The sequence below is a fragment of the Puma concolor genome, chromosome B3 (genome assembly GCF_028749965.1).
Source record: "Puma concolor isolate L17-30 chromosome B3, mPumCon1.1.hap2, whole genome shotgun sequence".
NCBI lineage: Eukaryota > Metazoa > Chordata > Mammalia > Carnivora > Felidae > Puma > Puma concolor.
The window spans coordinates 38671892-38690012 of record NC_141672.1 but is presented as its reverse complement, the minus strand read 5'-3'; the positions used below and the strand labels follow the sequence as shown (position 1 = coordinate 38690012).

At 38.9% G+C, this 18121-nt stretch overlaps 1 protein-coding gene across 3 annotated transcripts in view; it reads right to left on the bottom strand.

The window, feature by feature from the left end:
- PPP2R5E (protein phosphatase 2 regulatory subunit B'epsilon) overlaps window positions 1–18121 on the bottom strand; it is a 151003-nt gene that overhangs the window by 35565 nt on the left and 97317 nt on the right. For all 3 annotated transcript variants that reach the window (XM_086709587.1, XM_086709589.1, XM_086709588.1), the window contains exons 4-5: window positions 8063–8164; window positions 1392–1484 (exon numbers count right to left, since the gene is read on the bottom strand). In XM_086709587.1, the coding sequence (XP_086565713.1) occupies window positions 1392–1484; window positions 8063–8164 (195 nt within the window). The remainder of the gene's footprint in view (window positions 1–1391; window positions 1485–8062; window positions 8165–18121) is intronic.

Sequence of the window (18121 nt, the reverse complement as noted above, 5' to 3'; positions counted from 1 at the left end):
TTTCGTTAGTGTTGACAAGTGAGGACTACTCCTGCCCTGCAGTCATTCCAAGTTATAGTGAGGGGAATCACAAGGAGGCATCATGGCATAATGGACAGAAAACCAGAACAGGAAACTGCCTGGGGAAACTTGATAATCTTCCAAACCTCAGTGTATTTCATCTGTAAAATGGGACTAAAATTTAGCTGTGTCTATTCTAGACTGTTGTACAGACTAAATTAAACGATGCATGTAAAGATGCTCTGACAATTGTACAGTGCTATATAAATGCAAGGACCTTCCAGTACAAAACACCACAGACTGATTACGCGTTGCTTTTTTGTCTCAAATGCATTTTGCTTCCTTGGTAGAAGAATCTGGATCAGTCTACCTATCTGCCCAACCAATGAATGCTCCATGTATCCACCTATTTACCTACCTCTCCGTCTCTAACTCAAACCTCACTTTTCCAAAGCCTCTCAACCCAATATATCCAGAATTCTAAATGTATTAATTTAATTAAGGAGGGGAAATGAGGTCATCACAAAGGTGATCAACCTTTCTCCAGGAAAGGCACAGAAGATCAACTGCTTGCTAAAATAATGTTTTCAATTTTAAATTCTGCTTACTGGCTCACTAGGAGATAGATACTAATTCTTTTTTTCCCCTGGTGCTCATTAATCATTCAGAAAGGAGCTACACCAGTCCATACACCAGTTGGCTCAAGTACCCATTTTTAGAGAGGAAGGTCAACAACAGGAGCAAGAACACGTTACCTAAAAATTCAATGTCATGAACATTCCCGAGTCCCACGTAAGAAGGAAGATGTGATCTATAGTTATAAAATGTAAAGTGGCAAGTCAGGAAGAATACATACCCTGAGAAGTTCCAAACAGAGAGGTGAGAGTTAATCCCTTTATGGGAATTTTAAATTGTCAGGCTGTGCTATTTCCTACTGCGAAAGCTCACCAGTATCTGACTTTGATTATTTATTGAAGGTTATTTCTGCTCTAGGCCATGCTTATTCACTTTTAACAGACCTAAGCAATGGTTCTTTAAGAACCCTTATGCAAATAGGAGTTTTCAAGCTACATAAAGTTTCACACAAACCAGAGTTATATTCACGAAATTCCTTTATAATTAAATTTTAAGCAAGAAAACTGCAGGGAGTTAGGCATTAGCATTCCTTGTTGTTTAAAATGTAATTAATGTCCAGCAATAAATTAAATAATAAATTAAACAGGTACTTGTCACTTTTAACAGGTAATAATGGGAACTAACATATATACAGAATACATTTGTTTAAAAGGTGATATAACTGTCATTGAAAGATTTTTTAACAATCAAGAGAAAATAAGATAAAGTGCTAGCAATTGAATGACAAATTCGGGCAACCACAAAAATGTGCTTACCTGTAATACAAATTTCTGATCTATGTATTTTTTGGCAATGCTGGGTTGGAATTCTTGGCTTTCCAAAAATCGTATGAAAAATTCATATACAAGCTGCAACAAACAGATTATAATTAATTTCAAATTGTACTTCACTGAGCATAGTATCAAAAACCATAAAAAGTCTGTAACACTAAAACTGACAGGGCTTAGAAAACTGAGTTTTAATATCAATTACAAGCTACGCCAGCCCTTCTTGTGGTTCACAGTCGCTATTATGTTTTTTAACTTTTCAAATTAAAAATCTAATACAGCCAAACAAAGCAAATAGAAATTCCCCCGCAGCCTCACTACTCAGAGATAACCACTGTCAACTATTTAATGTACGAATCTCCTCATTTTTCTCTATACTTCTACAACATACCAGTGAACTATAAATATATTTTTATATAGTTTTCAAACTACTTTTACCATCTGAACAATATATTATATACAATTTATGTCAATAATAACTAAGCCATCTTTCTTAGTAGCTACAGAGTCCACTATACATAATTTTTAAATGAATAATTCCATTATTCATAATCAATTTAACCAATCTCCTATGCTTCGGCGTTTAAATAGTTTCTCAATTACTTCTCTATCAAATTATGCCACATTGTGTATCATGTAATATACATCAGTGTGCATTTGCTCAATTATTGCATGAGGAAATATTTCTAGAAGTGGCAACGTTAGAGTAAAAGATATCCAGACATTTCAGGATTTTCAGCATTTATTGCCACATTTCCTTTCAGAAAATCTATGGCAATTTACACTCCTCTAAGCAATGTATGATGGTTTAGCAGAAAACTCTCATCTGCAAGGAATGAGAATATTCTCATCTGCAGAATCAATCTGAAATAACTGTTCTAATAAACAGTAGAAGATCATTGTTTATGTTCTTGGCAAAATAAATCTATGTTAAAGTACACATAAGGGGGCCTGGGTGGCTCAGTCAGTTGAGCGTCCGACTTTGACTCAGGTCATGATCTCGCGGTTCGGGAGTTCGAGCCCCACGTTAGGCTCTGTGCTGACAGCTCAGAGCCCGGAGCGTGTTTCGGATTCTGTGTCCCCCTCTCTCTCCGCCCCACTCTGCTTGTGCTCTGTCTCTCTCTGTCTTTCAAAAATGAATAAACATTAAAAAAAATTTTTTTTATTAAAAAAATTTTTTAAAAGTACACATGAGATCCTGGTATAATATACAACAGTTGATAAAAAACAGAACTTGTAAGAGGCAGACAGACACTGTGTTGGGAGTCTAGCTCTGTCCCCTACTGTGTAGCCCTAGGCAAGTTAATTTCTCTAAAATTATGTTTCTTCAACTGAATAATGAGGATGATAATCCCTAAGACCGAATGTGATAATATATATAAAGCACTGCGCACAGTAACTAATACATATCACCATTATCACTATTACCTAAAATAGCATTCTCAAGAGTTTTTAGTCCTACTCCTTTACATTTAAAAATTGTTGAAGACTCCAAAACCTTTTGTTTATATGATAAATATGAAAAACATATATATATATACACATATATATATAAAGTCAGAAAAACTATGAGAAAATTTCAAATATGTATTTGTTATTTCATTTTAAAACAACACATTACACATTAACATAAATAATGTATGTTTGTGGGAAACAACCATATTTTCCAAAATCATTACTGAGAAACATTATTTTTATTTTTGAAAAATCTATAATTGCATATTAGAAAACAGTTTAATATCTGCTTCAGTATTCAATCCATTGTGACATGGATTGAAGTATGTAACCAAACCATGGTTGAAGTATGTAAACAAAATTGAGCCTCATGCAGATCTAACAGTATGAAAAAGGATGAGTATTTTCATAGTATTTTCACACAATTGTGGATATTCTTTTTTGATACTACACCAAAACTTGACAGTTGTTTCTCAAATAGGAGTTGCTCTGCAGAATCTGAAACCAGAATCAATGAGTTTTTCATACTTCGTTACACTAAATTCCAATGGTCTGTCATGTACTCTTGAATGGGTCTTTACCATGTATGGTTTCCTAACATCATTCACTGGAAAATACTGGTTCCCTGAGTTATGCGTTTTTCAAATGGTGACAAATTTTACTAGATTGTATCAAAAAGTCACATTCCTTAATATCTCCAATTTCATCAAAAAGTCTAAGCTTTAATTAGCTATAAAGTTCAGCAGAAAGACAAGTTTTCCAAAATTCTAATTCTAAATTTTGCTGGAATGCTCTAATTTAATCAGCACTGGCGATGATTTTGTCTATTTTCAAAAAAAAACATCTACCAAATACCCAAGTTGGAGCAAGCACAGTTTGCTAGACATTCCTGTGGGCAAAACTGATCATCTCATGCAAAGACAGCTAGTGTAGCCTGTAGCTCAATCACACAAATGTTTTAGCACACAAGACGATCAGTATACTTAAGTATACAGTCATTGGGCTTTATGCATACTTCCCACTTTGTCACAGGGAATATTTCTTAAAATGTGTACTCGAAAGTCAAGACTTAATGATACTTAGTTTAATAATTTTTGCTGCTTCTCCAAGAACATTCTTAATTGAAACTGGCTGTTTTTTGTCAATGCATGTCAGTGAAGAATATCTACTAAGCCAAAGTGCCACAACCGCTGCGATTTGTGCTAAGGCAGCAGCAATTTGAACCACCAACGCTTTTGCAAATATGATTTCAAATGTCAACACAGTGAAAACAGCAAACAGCATAGTATTATTATAAAACCAGTTTTGACTTTGCAGGCCTGAAAATCGGGTCTCAGGGTCCCCCCAAGGGACTGCTGAGACCACTAACTTAAAAGCATCATACAGTGACCTTACCTACGACTTTAGACTTTAGCTTAACGCTTAAATTAGGTATGCACATTAGGATTTTACTTTAAAGTAAAAAACTGTTTTTCTCTTTGAAATTCTGAATTTGGAAAAACTTCTTGCCCAATGATCTGAACATTATCAAACTGTACTTCTTTTTTGTTTTTAATGTTTATTTTCAGAGAGAGCAAGAGAGAGAGCACACATGCACATGAGAGCAGGGGTAGGGGAAAGATAGAGAAAGAGAGAAAAAAGAGAGAGACAGAGACAGAGAGAATCCCAAGCAGGCTCCGTGCTCTCAGCGCAGAGCCCGATGTGGGGCTCAGTCTCACAAACCGTGAGTTCATGACCTGAGCCAAAATCAAGAGTTGGATGCTTAAGCAACTGAGCCACCCAGGTAGGTGCCTCTGTCAAGCTGCACTTCTGGCATCATAATGTGACTGAGTCCCGACACCTTCTAGAAGAATTGTTCTTGTTTCATACACTAGGTTTTCCACTCTCTTTCACAACAGAATGTCGGCCTTATTCAAATAACCATAAAAGGGGGGTTAATTCCCACAAGTGGAGAGATTCTCATCTTGCAGGCCTGACTTGTGGGCTGGCAGGACTTTCCAGCAAGATTGGCAAAACGCTCTCCCCACTCTGGTCCCTTGAAAGCAGTTATGGTTTAAAACACTTGGGTGGAAACACTTCAGACACATTTATTAATAAGCATAAATGTTCTCTACACTTACGAGACAGATTTTTACCTCAGAATCAAAAATCTCTCTTGGATTCCCAAAGGGAAAGACAGACTGGGGACTGAGAATAATTTACTTTTCAAGGTCACATAAATGAATTCTCCAAGGAACATGAGTAAAAAAACTGTAGCATTTCTATTTTTCAGTCTCAAGTGTAGAGGCGCCAAAAACAACCCTCTGATTGCAAATGGAAGTCCTGCAAAATCATATTCTACTGGAAATACACACCCAAATACAGAAAATACACAAAGAATAACCATGGTAACTGTGGCATACCAGTTTAAAAGATACCAATGCAGGTAACGGAAAAGATCAAGTAACATACATATAGTAGAACTTTTGATATATTTAAGCTAAAAATTTGGATTTAAACATTTTTCTGTTTTTAAATCTCTCCAAAGAGCCAGGATTTGTTATGAGTAATCTTGTATGGGCCACAAATTTAAATCAGACAAGATGTGTGCAGAAGCAGTCTACCCAATCAATAACCACATCTCAATGCAATTTGGTTGTTCTCTACTATTATCAGATATTTGGTAATGAACACCTTGCTTCCTTATAAAATGTGGTCCACAAGAAGAAGCACGCTGCCAAAGCTGGAGCTAATAAATGCCGGAGCTGTGTTTTGGTCAGAAAAATAGCTGAATCGATGAAAAAGTCAAATGTTAAATTTCGTGATAACTTACTATACTATAACATGCATGACTTATCATGAACAGAAAAAAGAGATTTCTTGAACCTTCAGAGAGTGCTCGTCAGTACTAAAAACCACCTATCAGTGAAAATGGAAAGGTGAAGAATTTGTGGAGTCAGAATACATAAGAAAAACACAGGAATCTTGAGTACAAAGACTTCCATAAAGGAATAGTTGCTGAAGGCAACAGAGGGTGCCCACTGATTTGACCTTTACTAGGAATAAAGGCCAATTTGTGAATTTTTAAAAAAAATTGTTTAATGCTTATTTATTATTGAGAGATGGAGAGACACAGAGCGTGAGCAGGGGAGGGGTAGAGAGGGGGGAGACACAGAATCCGAAGCAGTCTCCAGGTCCTGAGGTGTCAGCACAGGGGCTCGAGCTCACAAACTGCGAGGTCATAACCTGAGCTGCAGTCAGTCGCTTAACCAACTGAGTCACCCAGAGGCCCCGTCAATTTGTGAATTTTAAAGGTAGGTTTCCTTTATCTGATCCAACTTAAGTCATATTTCCCCCTGAGCTAAAGAAGGGATGAGACGATTATAGGCTTGAACAGAGTGGCAACACAGATGGAACCACACCGTTCTGGGATACAGTTTGTGACTTGACATCCAGAAGGGGACAGCTCTCCCTGCTGTTCCTCACCGTTGCTTCGGTTTTCGAGTTTCAGGTGAACTAACAGTTAATGCTCCAGTAGCAATGACACAGGGTAAGCTAGAGATTTTTGGTGGCAGAATTTAGTTTAATAGCTTTAGAAATTAATTTGGTCCTGTATTTTATAGAGTCATTAAGCTTAGAAAGGATTAACTGAAATACTTAAACTTTACTGTGCTTTAGGAGAAATTTATACCTTTGGTGATCACGATTTAGAGTATTCAAAAAGCTCTTGCAAATGGCCAGAGTGGTCTACTGTCTCTGGGATGCAGAGAAGACAAATTGAAGCTTTGAAGACATCTCTCTGTCTTTTCCACGGTGAGACATGGGGCTTCCCTGAGATTATCTTGTTTGTTTTGTTTTTTAAATTTCTTCCAGACTATACTGTACTTCTATGACTGGTGAGCATTACGAATAAGACAGGACAAGAAGTCGACCTATTCGAAAGAATTTTTTTTTTTAATTTTTGTCACCATTTGGGATGTACCAGGAAAAGCACAAATAATTTTCCAAATTTCTTAGATCGCAGATAGTATGTCTGACACCTTAAAAAAAAAAAATATCAAGCAGCTAAAACAGGAAATCAGCTACACTGTTTTAACTAATTTACTCAATCCTGGCATTGATAGCAGGGATACATATGTATAACATGCCTGGGTAAGAGTTGAGAAAACAGAGCCCCTGAAAGCTCTCCTCATAACTAGGAGAAATAGCATACATATGTATCTGTAGCGACCTTGAGTTGCCAAAGCAAGACAGGGAAAGTTGCAAATCGATGTCAAAAATTCTGACGTGGGGAAAAAATAAACTTGTAGAATATCTCTAGGCCTCATCGTGCTGCTGCACAGTTTTCTGCTCTTTAGAAAGTCAACTAGTAGCCGTGAGCACACTTCAAAGATGCGATATCGGGCTTCTGCCTCTGCGTGACTGATGTACGAGGTTCTGTTCCCTCTCTCCATCCCTTCCCTCCTGGCTGGTTGTCATCTGGCCTCTGAGGACATCCTAACTCGATGGAAAGATAGCCTTGGGGACCATTCCATTCATATTTCCTTGTTCTCTTCCTTTGAGAAACGTGGGCCTGGAGCGCGAGCAGCCAGGAGACCAGTATGGAATAGTACATACAGTACAGATGGGCCGGGTGCTGGGAGCAGAGATGCGGGGACGGCCCTGATTTGTCCCGGCACGTGCGTAGGACTGGAAAACATGGCCTTCTCAGTGCAAGAGAACAAAACTGGCCTTCACACAAGCTTTCTATCAGCTGTTGCTCTTTCTTGCACGATGTAGCAGCTACTGCAATTCGTTTTTGCCCTTCTAGGCTACAGAAACACATCTGTGGTTATCACGAAGACAGGAGTTCAAGGTCCCCAGGATACCTGCTGCTGAAAATGAGATATAGACTGTGACCTAATCACATCTAACTAATAATGTGAAAACAGCTCAGCTCCTGTTGGAGGCTGCGGCAGGCAGGATCACAGAGAAGCTCTAATAAAAGAACAAGAACTGTGCAACCTGGGAGAAACCGCACTAAAGCATTACACCGAAACTTATTATTTTATTCTTTTGGCATCCTAATTATCAAGAGTGAGAAACACAGAAAGCATTCTCTAAGCTTTCAACTAATGTACTCTAATTTGATTTCCGGGTGAATAAAGGCCTTCGAGAAACTCCCATGCTAATCAGCTAATAAGTTAATGGATCTTTCTTTTATAACAAATGGTAGTTCAAAGTACCTGTAAGTGTGGCCATGATGCCTCAAGGGTAGGTTCATCTTCTTCTGGATCAAATTCATTGCTGTCACTAGGAGGGAGAGTTCTGAATATATTGCAAGACACCTAAAAATAAACAAGCAGCAGAGTTAGCTGGAAGCACCTCCTGGGCAGCCGTACACAAGGTCTGCAGCCAGCCAAAGGGAACCCAGATGACAGATGATGGGAACACCATCAAACTGGAACGGGGACCTCTCTCCACGGGCTTTGAGGCCAAGACCACCTCTCGGCAAAGCCAGAAAGTAGAAGAGCAGCACCTCCAGCCCTCCTGAACAGTACTCCTTGCCCAGGCCCCTTTGATTTTAGACCTCCCATCAAAGCCTGCTCGTGCTTACTTACCCGGCAAGCATGCTTCTAAGATAGAAATAATTAATGGGCTAATGGGCTTTATGTACTTCCCTTTCCAGGTTTATTCACGATTTGCAAATTAACAGTTGAACTAATGGTAAAATCCCAGGCATTTACAAAAAGCAAATCAGAAAAGATATTTCCAAACCTAACATACTTGAAATCATCCTTCACCTGTTCTCAGTTGGTTTACAAAGCAGTAATGATGCCCTGAGTAAGCTGTATCTGTGACACAAATCTCTGTGAACTGACTAGGTATTCCGTTACCATCGGCAATTTCCAAATTAAATGCTGGTTGCTCAAAGAATGGCCAGGAGTTGATAACTATTGCAACTGGGTGATGAAGGCATGAGGACTCATTATGCCAGTCTACTATTTCTGCACATGTTCCAAGATTTCTGTAGTAAAATGCTTATTTTAAAACTGCGGCGGGCACCTGGGTAGCTCAGTCGGTTAGTGTCCGACTTTGGCTCAGGTCATGATCCCACTGCTTGTGGGTTCTAGCCCCGTGTCAGGTCCTATGCTGCCAGCTGCCAGCTTAGAGCCCGTTTCAGATTCTGTCACTAGCTGTCTGCCCCTCCCCGGCTCAAACTCTGTCTGTCTCTTTCTCCCTCTCTCTCTAACGTTAAAAAAATAATTTAAAACTGCGGCTGGTACTATTCTTGAGGTTCCTTTTTGATTTGTTTCTTGCCCCACGTAGTCATCCATCCTCTCTCAATGACCCAAACATATGCTCAGATGTGAAGAAAAAATGGGAGGAGGGGGGAGAGGAGGTGTCAGTGGGGTAAAATGTGTACAAGGCAAGAAAGGAGACTGCACCAGAAGCCTTTGCTGGACTTTCTGTATAATGCAGAAAATACTAAATATAGCACGCTGCTCTGGAAGAGAGAAGAAGAGAGGCTTTTGGGGTCCCATTAATCCAAATGTATTTGTTTACTTAACAAATAGTTACTAAATGCCCATCATGTTCACACACTGTTCCAGGCACCAGAAAAATAACAATGAACAAAGCAGAAAAAAGTCTGTGCCCTCTAGGAGCTTATGGTTTATTTAAACCCCTAAGTATCCCAATTTCCTCACTATGGAAACTGAGCCCAGATGTATAAGCTATGGAAAAGAGATTTGATTTGATTTGATTTGAAGTGTCATGGGAAGCCATTAGTTGATCTTAAACAGGAATGTGACATGATTTGATTTTTGCTTTTTAAAAAATCATTCTGGTAGCTCTGTATTGAACAGACAGGAAGGGGACAAGTTAGAAGCCTCTGAAGGTGGCAAGAGATGATGATGGCTTGGACTGGGATGGTGGCAGAGGAGACAGAAATAGATCGATTCAAAATATACTCTGGGGGCGCCTGGGTGGCGCAGTCGGTTAAGCGTCCGACTTCAGCCAGGTCACAATCTTGCGGTCCGTGAGTTCGAGCCCCGCGTCAGGCTCTGGGCTGATGGCTCAGAGCCTGGAGCCTGTTTCCGATTCTGTGTCTCCCTCTCTCTCTGCCCCTCCCCCGTTCATGCTCTGTCTCTCTCTGTTCCAAAAATAAATAAACGTTGAAAAAAAAAATTTTTAAATATACTCTGGAGGTAATATTTGCTGTTGGCTTGGATATATGGGGTGAAGAAAAGGAAAGAATCAAGGATGAGTCATAGATGCAAGGCCATCTACCCAAGATGGAGATGGCTGGGAAAGTGAAAGCTTTTTTTGTTTATGTGTGTGGGTGGAGAGGTCCAGAGATCCAGTTAGGAATGCGTTAAAGAAGCAATATCTAGGAGGCGATCAAACATATGAATCTGGACTTCCAAGCTGGACAGGTCAGGACTAGAGACATATAAGGACTCTTTGGCATACAGATGATATTTAAAGCCGTGAGACTAACGGATCAGCGTGGAAAGGAGTAAACAGAAAGACCCTCAGGCATCCAACACTCAGAAATGAGACAGGAAAGAACCACCAGGCAACACAAATGAAAAGGAACAGAAAGAAAGTAGGAGAAGAAAAGAACTAGTTTAGGGTCTCAGGAGCTAAGGGTATCTTAGGAAGGACAAAGACGTCAGCAGCAGCAAGTGCTGCTCTGAGGTTGACTGAGACGTACATAGAGCAGTACCTATCGGATTCGGCAGCTCTATGAAGTGGATACTATGATTATCTCCAGTTTACCACTGAGGAAGTAGGAACACAGGTGTTGAGAAGATCTGAGGTTACACTCAGTAACCAGCAGTTACAACTGAACCCAGGCTGTCAGGCTCTACCGCAGTGTTCTAGAAAAGTAGGCAGACCACTTCTTTTGCTCTACTTTAGCTGAGATGACTGAAAACAATCATTCGATTATACCATTTCTGCCACAGCCAATGACAGCACGCGTAGGTCTATCATGTTATTTTTGTCCCTTCCAATGATTATTAGGAATTCCATTTACAAAGAAACTAGTGAGTTTTCAGAAAGCCATCAACCAATGACTTCTCTGCAACCAGCCAGCCACACTGTAATCAAAAGGGCAGAGGCACCTGGGTGGCTAAGTTGGTTAAGCGTCCAACTCTGGATTTTGGCTCAGGTCACGATCTTACAGTTTGGGAGCTCGAGCTCCTTGTAGGGCTCTGTGCTGACAAGTGCGGAGCCTGCTTGCGATTCTCTCTCTCCTCTCTCTGCCCCTCCCCCACTTGTGCAAGTGTGCTCTTATTCTCTCTCTCTCAAAATAAATAATATTTAAGAAACAAGACACACAAAGGGGCAAAAGTCTTTCAGTTCCTTGCTTTTGAAACCATAAATTTCAAAAACTGAATTTTCATGCCAACTAAATCATTCATATTTACTGTACTCTGTAACAGTTTTTTTCCTCTTCCAAAATGTGAAAATAAACCATAAAAGTTAAAAAGCGAGTGGGCCTCTGTATAGTAAAAACTAAAAGGACACAGAAACTTCTGCTCCTTTATACTCTTGGACATATACACTCTCTTAAAGTGCCCATCACGTGCTGCAGCAATTGTTTACATAACTGTCTGTCTCTCTCCCCTAATGAAGAGTATGCAATGTCACGTTCATATTTGTTTTCCTAGCACATACGAGGCATCCAATAAATGTGCACAAAATAAAAACTTGGACACATTTTGGTTTTGTGTATTTTGGTTTTGCTTTTTAAAATTTCAATTTAAAGTTTTCTGAGTAATTTAAATAAATCTAGATTATTTAACTTAAAATGGTTAACTCTGTACAGAGTTCATCTAAACCTCTAATTTGGTCAAAGCTTCATCTCTCAATTATCACATCAAAAGAATGTCAGGTATGGAAATAATCCAAACACCGAGTGGTTTTAGAGGCATGCACATCTCATTTAGCCACACAGTGCTGTTTCTTCAGATTTGCCTTCCTTATAATGCTTTATTCAGTTTACTTCTAAATATTCACCACATGAATAATGAGGAAGCACAGATCAAATGGGCTGGACAATTACAGGCTGACTCAGTCGGTTAGGTAGTTTGCTAGCAGATTTGGAAAGAATGTCAAAGCATATCAAGTGTCACGGAAATGGCCAAGCTTTTGACCCAGGCTGGCACTGTGCTTAATAAAAATGTCATGAATGGACGAACCATGGCTCTCATCCTTGAGAATCTATTGTGAAAAACTAATCCAAGACAAGTCTGAAAAATCTACTTTTTAAAAAGTATTTTCTGCATTTTTTTAATGTTTATTTATTTTTAAGAAAGAAAGAGCATGTGTTGGGGATGGGGGGCAGAAAGAGAGGGAGACAGAGAATCCAAAGCAGGCTCCATGCCAACAGCAGAGAGCCCGATGCTGTGCTCGAACTCACGAACTGTGAGATCACAACCTGAGCCAAAGTCAGACGCTCAACTGACCGAGCCACCCAGGGCACTCCTGAAAAAACCACTTAAAGTAGTCATTGACAACATTCTACAAAAAGTGTAAAATTAGAAATAATCTTTATGTCCAACATCCAAGAGGTACATCAACTCAGAATACTGTGCAGCATTAAAGATGATGGCCATACAGAAGCACAAAGAAATGTTTATAAATAAAGATTTAGGGGGAAGACAACTGAAAATGATGAGACTTTAACCATACAGGATGGAAATGCATATCTAAAGGAAAATTTTAAAAAGCTGTAGCAAAGCAAGAGGAATATGGATGATAAACTAGGTAGTTGCTGTCATTCCTCTTGAGGCACACGAAATAATTCCTAAATCTATAGAAGGCCTAAGCAAGAGACATACGGTATATAAGTCATGCCTTTAATTTCAATATGAAAACGGGCTCTTGAATTTGTTTGAATGAGATTATTACTGTCAGGAGAGAGTTAAAAATCAGAGCTTCCTACAATGCCTAGAGCCTAGTTCAGGAACGAATGGTTAAAAGACTCAATGAATGGACCAGTGTAACTATACCGTTGAACTCCAAAATCGGGAGTTTAAAACTGGTTTATCCACAGCGAGAAGTGGGGAAGGGGAGGTGGTCCTCCAAATCCCCTGACTTTGCCGCAACATTTAACATGTGTGAGTCCGAGCTAGGAAAAGATCTAGTTGCCCTGGTCCTATTTTCAAACGATTTCCAAGATCGAAAAATGGTTAAAAACCAATATCCGGGGGCTCAGTCGGTTGAGTGTCTGACTCGATTTGGGCTCGGGTCACGATCTCACAGTTCCGGAGTCTGAGCCCCGTACGTGAGTCTGCGCTGGCAGGCTAACGGCGCAGTGCCTTCTTCAGGTCCACCATCTTCTTCTCTCTCTGCCCCTCCCCACCCCATGCTCTTTCTCAAAAAATAAACATTAAAAAAAAAACAAACCGCTATCCAACATGGTAAATTTGCTTCCATTAAATCTTTTTTTATCACTGACAGCCACTTCTGATTTCTAGTCCAGGCTTTAAAGGGATTACTAAATAGGTAACGTTATTAAATAGCCAACAGCAGGTTTATGCTTATGCAAACATGTCATGACTACAAGTAGCCACGGGCAACACTCCCCACTACAGAGCAATTTTGTGGAGTCTATGTGGCTACACTGAAATGCAACACGGTATCGCTAAGGTCTCGAAAACCGTCTCTATTATGTATTTAAATGCATGAGGCTCTAGTCGTAGGCTGTCTATTTTATTTATTCAGGAATGGGTTCTCCAAAATGAACAAAAGAAATTTTTACAGTACATTACAAGGATTTGGTTTCCAACTATTTTATTTTATCTACACTGGTATCAATGTGAAGAAAAAGAAGTTTAAGAAATAAGTGTCTTTGAGGTATAATCTGATTCACTTTCATTCCAAAGGCATTATAATACAATAAATGTTGAATATTGGAATCGAACTACAAGTCTGAAGGCACTGGACTGGCCTCTAGAAAATGGCTATAAGGACAGAAAGCAAGGCTGAGGGAAGAGGAGAAACACGTATTAAAATCTAAATAACCCCTCCTTAAAGATAGAAAATTTAGGATTAGGAATTCCATGTTGCTTCTAGAATCCAATCATGTTAGAGACTCTCTCTCATCCAGCTCCCTCCTCTTACCAATAAGAAAACAGCTTGTGAGTTTTGCAAGGTAACACAGCACCATGATATGCACGGATGGTTCTCGGGGTCCTTTCTCTGGCACACCACCTCCATCCCATCCTTGAAGACCATGCATGGACCTGACTTCTTCGTCTCTTTCTCTTTCTCCTCTGATTCCCCCACCACATTTCTTTCTATCAGTTTTTTGACTGCTCATCTCTCTTTTCCCATGATCTCCCTCCAGTGGCCCTCAATGGCAACCACGGACACGGTTTCACTGTCTCCCCCCACCGCCGTGAACATTCAGAACTATGTTGACCTTTCTCAGCATTAGAAGAAAAACAGAACAATGTCTTCAGCCTCACCGTCTGGTTCAGACCTCCATCTTCAAACGTCCTGATTACTGACTGCCAAGTTCCCTCTCCGGTGCTCCTATTCCTCACATCCCTTCTTCTCATCTCCCCGAGCTAGAGTTCCACATGTCGTATGGGACGTACTTAGACTAAAAAAAGTATTCGTTGTTTATCTGAAATTCAAATTGAACTAGGTGCCCTGTGTCTTTATTTGCTAAAACTGACAACTCTAAAATAACACTAATATTAAGAAAGAACCCATACTGGATACAACTCAGTTGTGACCCGGTGAGCACCCGCACCATAGCACCCGGGGAGGGATGGGGGGTGAAGGAGGGGGATACTGCCTCAGGCCAGGCCTGGCACCAACAGATGCCTGCTCTGGGGGACTAGCTGCTCTCTTCTTTTTCAACTCTTTAGTTTATTGCTGATTACCATTAACTATAGTGCAAAAATAAGTAAATCTCAACGTCTTGGCCAAATGTGAAAGAGACAACTTAACAGGATCCTAAGTGCCTGGCCCCATAAGTAAAGAAGAAGTGTCTAGGCATATCTTAATCAGGTTTTGATTAAACAAACATCTTACTGTTTCTTGACTTACAATATCAAAATACAACTCTTAATATTTTTAAATAGTTATTTAAGCTACTGCAGGAAAAAAAAAAAAAAAAACCTCTCACTTTCCTGAATATCTTGATCTCCATGGAAATGCTACTACTAATTTTACACCTTGATTTTGGTTGACATTTTGCTGTTGTTTAAGGAAAATGACTAGCACATTATAAAAGAACAGAATGTGGATAGTACCTGTGAGCTACTCACTATTAAATATCTGCCAAGATTATCAATGAACAAAACAAAAGGTAAGAACAATATAGTGAATTATTTAAAAAAAAAAAAAACACAACTAATGAATACTTTCGGTTCCCTTTAGTTATTATGTATTTGTAAGCACCATTTGTACCGAAGGTCTGGGTAAAATCAGACATATAATGTACTCGGAAAACCACCTGTAACTACAGTATAACAAAACAACTTAAATCATCTTGCCTCTGTTTTACAATACTACTTTCTAGATGAGTAGGTTATCATCTTGGGTAAATGCAGATGAACTAGTCGACCTCATGAACATTTCTCCCTCTTTTATCTGTGACACTGCAATTTCATGCAATATTGCAAGTATACTGACTATAAATACAAAAATAATGACATCACAGCTATAAAATGAATTTTCTTGAAATTTCATCTACAAGGTAGATTTTCTAACAAAAAAAAAAGGACAATACAAATGACGTTAAATAGAGAACATCCAAGCAAATTGAAAAGTGCCATTATTCCTCTAGCACTATTTGTATTAAGATCTTATGCAAGTAACCATTTCAATGATATCCCTCAGTTTTTTTTTTTTATCCAGTTCATCCATTCGTTAATTCTATAATCCATCATGTATTGAAAAGAAACAAAATTATTTACTCAAGCATTTAGAACCAGAGGGAAGCCCCAGTAAATGCAATGTTGAAACTATGTCAGCATGCATTATTCTCATAGTATTTTGTGTTAGTCCAAAGTAAATGTATCAAATAAACATGACGAAACGTATAAAAGTAAGCAAAAGTTACTTTAAATCTCTAAATCAGACATTTGTACAGAGAAGACAATTTCCAAACACACTAGAATTAGTATTACATATTCAAACTCTAAGAAAAAGAACTAAAATTCTAACAGATATGCCTAGATACCTTGCTATGCTATTTATGCTTTAGAACATAAAAGTAATAAATGTTAAACCCACATATAATGTCAAGGTACCTTTGGTAACACCAAATTTAAGAATTCTTAATAGTCCCAGTGATAAAGAACGTTTCAAATCTGACTCTCAGACCCTTTTTTTTTTTTAATTTTTTCTTAACGTTTATTTATTTTTGAGAGAGAGAAAGAGAGAGCGTGAGTGGGGTCGGGGCAGAGAGAGAGGGAGACACAGAATCTGAAGCAGGCTCCAGGCTCTGAGCCATCAGCACAGAGCCTGACATGGGGCTCAAACTCACGAACCGTGAGATCATGACCTGAGCCGAAGTCGGACGCTCAACCGACTGAGCCACCCAGGCGCCCCATCAAATCTCTCAGCCCCTTGTAAAGTAATTATAAATAATTATTGATATATAAAACCAGGAGAAAACTCCCAACATTTTGTAATTATGCTCAAGAAACTTAGAATCAGAGCAGATATACATCTTTTAAGCTTGTACTTTAAGAAACAAATGGCAAAATTTTAAAACTTTCAATTAGCACTTAACTCACTGGCAGTTTGTTCAACCAGTAATTTGTTTCTAAAGCCAAACCATGTCTTTTAATTATCATAATAAGTTTACTGTAGTTGCCACTAGTCTCTTTTTAAACCTCGCCATCGCCATCAATGTGAATGAACACAGCTGTTTAAAAGTTATCTGAACACGTGAAACCATTAAAATCCCTTATTCTAACAAAAGGACACGTCCTTAGCACTAAATCTAAAGAGAAATTTAACGAAATCAGTATGACAACTTCTTACGTTATGAGGCATCCACTGCAGGTCTACCTTTATTCTCTAACGCACTAAATACATAACTGTCACTACTATGTAATATTATCAATATAATTAAAAATTTCAGGCAAGAATTTCCAGAAGTTATTATTACAAACACGTTCACTTGAGTTAAATACAATTCCTTGAGGCAAAAGAATCGCCACAATGCTCTTGTTTGTCACAAGCAGAGGTTGCGACAACCCAAGGAGGGCGAGAACGTTGTGACACACAGGTATGGTCAAGCTACTCCACCAAGGGTGCCCACATTTTTATCGTAAAACCACCTTTCTGGACATCGCTCTATACTGAGGAGAAGAGAGTCACTGAACCAGAACTAAAGACAGTAGTCACTGTTTTCATGTGATTAGGAAACATGCACTTGTGACAGCTGATCTGTTTTACAACATCCGGAAATCCAGAAGAGGATTTAAATGATTTCTAAAGTTGATGGTTTCAACCTTATTACTGTTGCACATTTAATCTGTATGAGCCGGGCTTTCTAGGACATAGGCACTGTTCTATGATAACTGATTTCTGAAATGAGGCAGAAGGAACATCTTAAAATGACAAAAGCAGCTTAGCAATCCTTTGGAGAAAGGGAGTAACAAACAAAACAGGAAGTTTAAGAACTTATGTTGCCCAATTAGAATTTTAAAACATCAAGTCAAATCTGAAAGACAAGATTAAAGTCAGAGAAATCTTGGGCATGTGCTATTTTCCTAATTCCACAAAGATGTCATTTTTACTTATATTTCCCTTAGCAAGTATTTCTTTCAAAATCTACTAGTTATGCACACCGTTTAGATTTATACAGACTAAAACAATCCATTTTCATTGTCGTTATTACTGCTGCTGCCGCTGCGGTTGGTTCCGCTGATAACTGTTATCATCAACTGGTATAACTGTATTTAACAAAAACTGATTGTTTCTGAAAATAATTGGATCCCTTTAGATGTTCAGTTTCTAGAAGGATTAGAGCACTGACAACTGTATGGAAGAAAAGAATCTGTCCATGAGATCAAGAACAGAGAATCAATAGAATCTGAGTACAGATCCAAGTACATACAAGGCAGTTTTGAGGAGTACATCAACATTTAGTTAGAAGGAGACAAACAGGAGAAAAATGTGTGAAAGAAAGTACTCTGTCTTCCGTTCCACTCTCTTTCACCTACTGTACGCCCATCAGATGAGAAAGTGCCACAGGGGCAGGAAAAGAGATGGGGTGAGCACAGGGTAAGGATGCAAGGGAAAGATGGAAGGCATCTATC